This window comes from Canis lupus, chromosome 1 (genome assembly GCF_003254725.2).
Source record: "Canis lupus dingo isolate Sandy chromosome 1, ASM325472v2, whole genome shotgun sequence".
Taxonomy (NCBI): Eukaryota; Metazoa; Chordata; class Mammalia; order Carnivora; family Canidae; genus Canis; species Canis lupus.
The window spans coordinates 108,280,183-108,286,182 of record NC_064243.1 but is presented as its reverse complement, the minus strand read 5'-3'; the positions used below and the strand labels follow the sequence as shown (position 1 = coordinate 108,286,182).

The 6,000-nt window shown below is 55.5% G+C and overlaps 1 protein-coding gene across 1 annotated transcript; it reads left to right on the top strand.

Moving 5' to 3' along the window:
• The first annotated feature begins 2,890 nt into the window (after positions 1 to 2,890).
• Positions 2,891 to 4,467, top strand: LOC118350917 (tetrapeptide repeat homeobox protein 2-like). Its single transcript, XM_035699759.1, has 3 exons — positions 2,891 to 2,915; positions 3,282 to 3,448; positions 4,003 to 4,467. Exons 1-3 carry the CDS (start codon positions 2,891 to 2,893, stop codon positions 4,465 to 4,467), a joined length of 657 nt encoding a protein of 218 aa, XP_035555652.1.
• Positions 4,468 to 6,000: the final 1,533 nt, after the last annotated feature.

Sequence of the window (6,000 nt, the reverse complement as noted above, 5' to 3'; positions counted from 1 at the left end):
ATACATTACAAATCATCAACTGGGCAGCCGGGGTGGCTCAGCGGTTTAGCACAGCCTTCGGCCCAGGGCCTGATCCTGGAGACCCGGGATCGAGTCCACATCAGGCTCCCTCTGCCTGTGTCTCTGCCTCTCTCTCTCTCTGTGTCTCTCATGAATAAATAAATAAATAAAATCTTAAAAACAAAAACAAATCATCAAGATATTATTCTGTGACTCAAAGCTCTACCCCTGATTCCTGTTCACTGTTAATTAGCTTTCTGCAATCTGAGATGGCCCAGAAGTACTTAATCACCCTCCTGTTGGTGAACACGGACGCCTGTGATGAACTCAATTACTTGAAATCTCAGGGAGCTGCACTGGCACTTGTTCACAGTGGGCAAGCATTCTCCCAGGATAAACCTCTAATGATAGAACCACCGAGTCAGAGGGTACTGTGCTCATTTGATCCTTTCTTTATTAGATCTTTACTGGCACCAACTCCAAAATCTCCAAAAATTCTTTGGACTCCATCAATGGTGACCAAAAGCGGAATTCCCCACCCTCCACCCCATCAGCTCCAGATGTAAGCTGTCACTCTGATCATCAGTCCGGTGGGCAATATAATCAGCATTTCATCAATGTATTTTTAAATTGATACATATCTACATATGTAAGCATTCAAGGTAGTCCCCATTTTCCCCTCCCCCAGCTCCTGGCGAACAACCAATGTACCTTCTGTACCCCTGGATTTCTCTATTGTGCACGTTTCGTGGAAATGGAATTATACCCGTGTGGCCTCTTGTGTCTGGCTTCTTTCACCTCACGCAACGTTTGCAAGGTTCACCCGTGTTGCAGCATGTGTCAGTTCTCCCCTCCTTGTATGGTTAGAGCTAAATAACATTCCAGTGTGTGACTATACGGCATTGTATGCCTTCATCAGTGGATGCACACTTTGGTTTATCTCCACCTTTTTGCTATTCTGAATGGTGCTGCCTTGACTTTCCTATATTTGAATTCTCTATTTTCATAGCATAGGGGAGCTTATCCATCCATTCACGCCTCTGTTGGACAAATGAGTTGCTAGACAGCGAAATCTAGGAGGCAGGGGCATTATTTTCTTGGTCAAAACTGTGTTCCCAGAGCTTTTATGAGGTGTCCTGCCTGTTTGGTGCGGTGCTTTCCACTAAGGAACCCTAAGTAGAGGATCAACATTATAAGCTAGACCTACAAAAACAATGTTCATATGCTTTGTTTAATTTTGAACTTGATCTTCTGTGTAATTTCCGGCTCCCTGCCCCATTAACCTTGTCAACTGTGCTCTGACCCCCAAGGGTCCGGCTATACAGCACGGAGTTACCCAGGGTCTGGACAGAGCACGTGCACCTGCTGTGTCCTCTGCTGAGGTCTGATGATCTTCTGCTCAAGGGCATTGACAGATAGGATCAAATTTGTCTCAAAAACCTCCCTGCCAGGGCGCCTGGGTGGCTCAGTCTGTTAAGCGTCTACCTTTCACTCAGGTCATGATCCTCGGGTCCTGGGATCGAGCCCCATGTCGGGCTCCCTGCTCAGCGGGGAGCCTGCTTCTCCCTCTCCTTCTGATGCTCCTCCTGCTCGTGCTCTCTGTCAAATAAATAGATAAAATCTTTTAAAAAACCCCACCAAACCACCCTACATTACAAAAGCAGGAGAAGGCCAGATTCCTCATCCCCCATCCACCAATCCAGGCATGACCCCTCTTCTCAATCTGTGCCAATCTACCAACAAAATATTACATTTCATTTCTTTTAAAAATGACAGAGAAGGTGGCCTCCAGTCACATCTTCTGGACCAAGGAAATTGCTAGATGCTCCCTTGTTGACAGCAGAGCCATTGACTTGGCGACTCTCCTGTGCCCACCTGCCCAAAAGAGGAGGAAAAAAAAAAAGATAAATTAAGGCAAAATCTTGCCAGAAAGGAGCATTTTATATGTTAACTACTTGAATTAAAAAAAGAAAAGAAAAAGGAAAAAGAGCAGCAAGGAAGGAGCGCGAATGTCCAGTCATGGTAGAGCCACCTGAGGCCCCAGGCAGTTCAAGGAGCAAGACAAACCTCGAACACCAAGTCCCCTTTGCTTTGCCTCGTGCTGTTCCATCACCTCTGCTGTTCGCCAGCGTTGGTGAAAATAAAGGCGGTCCCCGGGGCCTGGGCCTTGGAAGCCGGGAGTCCCGGGAGGGCCCTGCGCCGCGAGGAGCCCCGTCTGAGGTCTACATGTGGGTGCGGGTAGCTCCAGGGGCTGGTTCCCGGGGCCCCAGGCTCCTGCGACCTGCGCACAGAGCAGCCCCCCTCATTCATTCACCAAGAGCCAGGGGCAGCCGTCCCCCTGCACCCCCCCTGCACCCCCGACGGCCTTCATCCCACAGGAACTCAGGGACCTCAAGGCACCCTGGGGGCCAGCGTGGACGTGGGGGCCACGTAGAGAAGGGACCAGAAGGTGAGAGCGGTGTTGGGGGCAAGGGGAGAGGCCCCCGGACCTACCAGGCGGGAGAGGATGGAGGCTGGACCTGGAAGTGAGGGACTGGGGGTCCCAGGACTGGGAAGGGATGGGGTGACACCAGGGGCCCTTTCCTGAGATGGGGACCCGCCCCCCCGCTCACCGCACGATGCGCACCGTGGGTTTCCCCCGGGCTAGAGCCCCCTGAGGGCGGGGCCAAGGCTGTCCTGCCCCCGAGGTCCCAGCCCCCCCCACCCCCAGCTCAAGGGGGAAAGGATTAATCACTCACTGTGACTCCTCCGGGGGCGGGGCTGAGGGTGGGTGAGAGAGGGAGGGTCCCGGGACCCTTGGGTGTGTCTGGGTGGGCACAGCTTGGGGGTGGGATTTAAGCCCGGGTCCTGGGGCAGCGCCTCACGAGCAGACAGCAGAGCTGCGGAGACGATGCAGGAGCCAGGCTCTCCCTCGGGTGCGCCTGGGCCCGGGGCGGGTTGGCGGGCTGGGGCTGGGGCTGGGGCTGCGCAGGCCTTCTGGGCGTTCAGAGGGGGCATCCTCTGTCCGGGCGGGGGCATCCCACCCTGCGCTGGGGGGACTTGGTGGACCTGGGACGTTGGATTACCAGGCAGGTACAGGGAATTGGCTGGAAGGTGGAGAGCCAGGACCTGAGCCCAGGGCGTCTGGTCCACATGCCACCCCGTGTCCGCAGCTGTGCCCCCCACCCTCGGTCCTGAGCCTCCCATGGGCTCACAAGGGACTGGCCCAGGCAGAGGAAGGGTCTTGGGCCAACTGGGGGCCGTGTCTGTGACTCACCTGACCCTGTTTCTCCTTCCACCAGGCCCCGGGCTGACCCCAAACCTCCGGAAGACCCGGAGGGATCGCACCGTGTACCTCAAGGAACAGCTGCAGGAGCTGGAGAGACATTTCATGACGAACCAGTACCCTAGCTACCAGGAACGCTTGGCCCTGGCGGCCAGGCTCCATCTGGAGGAGCACCAAGTGCAGGTATGACTTTGGGTCCCCCGGCACCCCCTCCATGTCCCCAGTCTTCCCAAGATCCACCGGGAAGGTGGCACTTCCTGGGGCCTGGGCTCCTGGGCCACCTCCCCGTCCTCCCGGGCTCCAGCTGAGCAGACTGAGGCCAGAGGTCCCAGTGCTGCCCTGGCTCCCACAGCTAGCAAGGGGCCCCCCGTGTAGACCCAGGGCTGGACCCCGAGCTCACCCCAACTCCCGTGCTGTACAAACCAGCCAACACCATCCTGCCCAGTCTGAAACCCTGCTGGGTCACCAGGCACCAGAACTCAGGGCCTCTGAAGGTGGGGGACCCTCTGGGGGAGGCCCCTTCCTGGCCCCTGGGCTCCGCGGTGTCCAAGCCCTGCCCCTCCTGCCTCTGCACCCTCCCCTGCAGCCTCCTGCACCCGGCACCCCAGGGGCCTGGAACTGGGTCTGGGCCATAGGGAGGGTAGGAGGCCCACTGTTCTCCCGGGAGCAGCCCCGCACCTGGGCCAGAGGCAAGCCCTTCTAAAGCTCCTCCTTGTCCCCTCTGTCCCTCCCTCCAGGTGTGGTTCAAGAACCGCAGAGCCAAGCACTCCAGGCTGCAGGGACTGCCTAATGGACGAGGTCGGGGAGCCTGCGCCGTGCCCATGGACCAAGGCCCCCCCACCCCTGAATCTGTCCTAGCCCCTGTCCCCACCTGGGCCCGGGTTCCTGTCCCTGCTGGCCCTGCTTTCCCAGGGGACCCAGGCATCTCCAGCTCCCCTGTGCACAGCCCCGCGTTGACCCCTCAGGCAGCAGAGCCCAGTGTCTCCAGCCTCGGGCCCACCAGGCAGGTCCCTGGGCAGGGCTCCCAGGGACACATCCCCGCTGCCCAGGCCCCTGTCCCAGCCCTGGACCCGACTAGGCCTCAGGGCTCCTCCGCCTCGGACTTCCCGCCTGACCCCATGCTGGCCCCCGATTTCACAGAGCTCCTCTCGCCCCGAGACCCCTTGGAGGGACCTCCTTTCCCCCTGATGTCTGGATACTAAGAGGGAGATGACCCTGCCGATGACAGTGACTCAGACAGTGTTACTGAATTCATAGGGGAATCTGTTCCCGAAATGTCCTGCAGCTTCGCAAGGGACAGAAGGGACTAGGGTGTCCGCTCTCTGCGAACGCACGTCCATGTGGGTGGGGACAGCACTGCGTCCGACTGCACCCCGGATTACTCCTCTGCGGCAGGAACATACCCCCGTTGATCTACCTGCCGAGGTGGCTTTTGTGTTCACTGAGTGGCCACCGCACGTCGTCGTCGCGCTGCTACGAGTATCCCCACCGGGCTACTTAGTACGCACGTGGGCATTTCTTCGGATTCCCAGGTGTCGCATGGAACCTCTGCTCCAGGCATCTGTTGGCTTCGTGGTTGCTCTGAGCTTTCTAAAGGCCTCCAGCAACTGCGTTGGGAATTTAATTAAAATTGCATGAAATCTGTAAATGGTTTTGGGGAGGAACTTACATCTTTACAACACCACGGAGCACTCCAATCTAAGCATATCGCTTATTCATTTGGTTGTTTCCGAACACTCTCCACCAAATAAATATTCTTATTCAACCACAGAGGTCTTGGGTACATCTTTCTGTAGGTTTATTTCTAGTATTTTATCTATTTCTAGTATTTATACTATTTCTAGTATTTTATCTCCAGTATGTCTGACTTTTTAGATAATTGACCATTTAATTTTGAAATCTGTTTGTCCTGTGTAGAGGATTCAGCTGGTTACTTGTATCCAGAAAACTGATTCAATGCTATCAATTCTAAAAACTCACCTGGACCTTGTTTTGGGGTTGATACTTTGAAAATAAAGTTCATAGTCATCTTGTAAACGCTTTATTCTCCTGCAGAGCCAGCTAGTTTGATTTTTTTAAAGATATTTTTTTGATCTGTGATATTTTCGACCACCCCTCCCAATACGCCAGGGAGCCCTTCACCCCTACTCTCTGCCCCTTTGTCTGCCCCCTCCCTCTTCTGCTATCCCCCCGTGGCTTCCTGGCCCTTGGGTCTCCCCACAGCTGGTTCTCTGACCCTGTCCTGGTCCCATTTACCAAATGCTCCAATCCTCTTAAGCCAGACCAGCCTCGGCAGAGCAGAGAGAATTAGATCAGATTTGGGGGGAGGGACACTCATGTGACAGGCTCTGGAGGGGAGTGTGCATGGGAGGGGGCAGGGAGGATGTGGAGACACGGCCAGGTTGTAGTGAGAACCCTTATCTGAAGGGCCCAGATGTACACACAAACCACTGAAAACCCACCCTCGTCATCCCTGGACAATGTGGGGGATGGCAAGGAAAAATCTAATTTTGCATTTTTCCCAGGAGAGGGAGCTGAGATAGAGTCCCTGAGGGCTTCTTGGAGGTGGAGGGTAGGGGTTTAGATGAGATTCAGACTCACACCTGGGGCATGGGGAAGGAGGCTGGTGACCCTGGTGACCTCCAGGCACAAAATGGCCATCACCGAATGGCAAATGGATGGATTTTGTGACACTGGAGACGTTTGCTTTTGCCCTGCCTGGCTGCACAGAAAGG

Excerpts from the sequence above, each read along its gene's own strand:
- LOC118350917 (XM_035699759.1), top strand. The coding sequence starts at position 2,891 with ATGCAGGAGCCAGGCTCTCCCTCGG. Across the intron at positions 2,916-3,281 it reads GGAGCCAGGCTCTCCCTCGG|GCCCCGGGCTGACCCCAAAC; the intron begins GTGCGCCTGGGC and ends TCCTTCCACCAG. Across the intron at positions 3,449-4,002 it reads TGGAGGAGCACCAAGTGCAG|GTGTGGTTCAAGAACCGCAG; the intron begins GTATGACTTTGG and ends CCCTCCCTCCAG.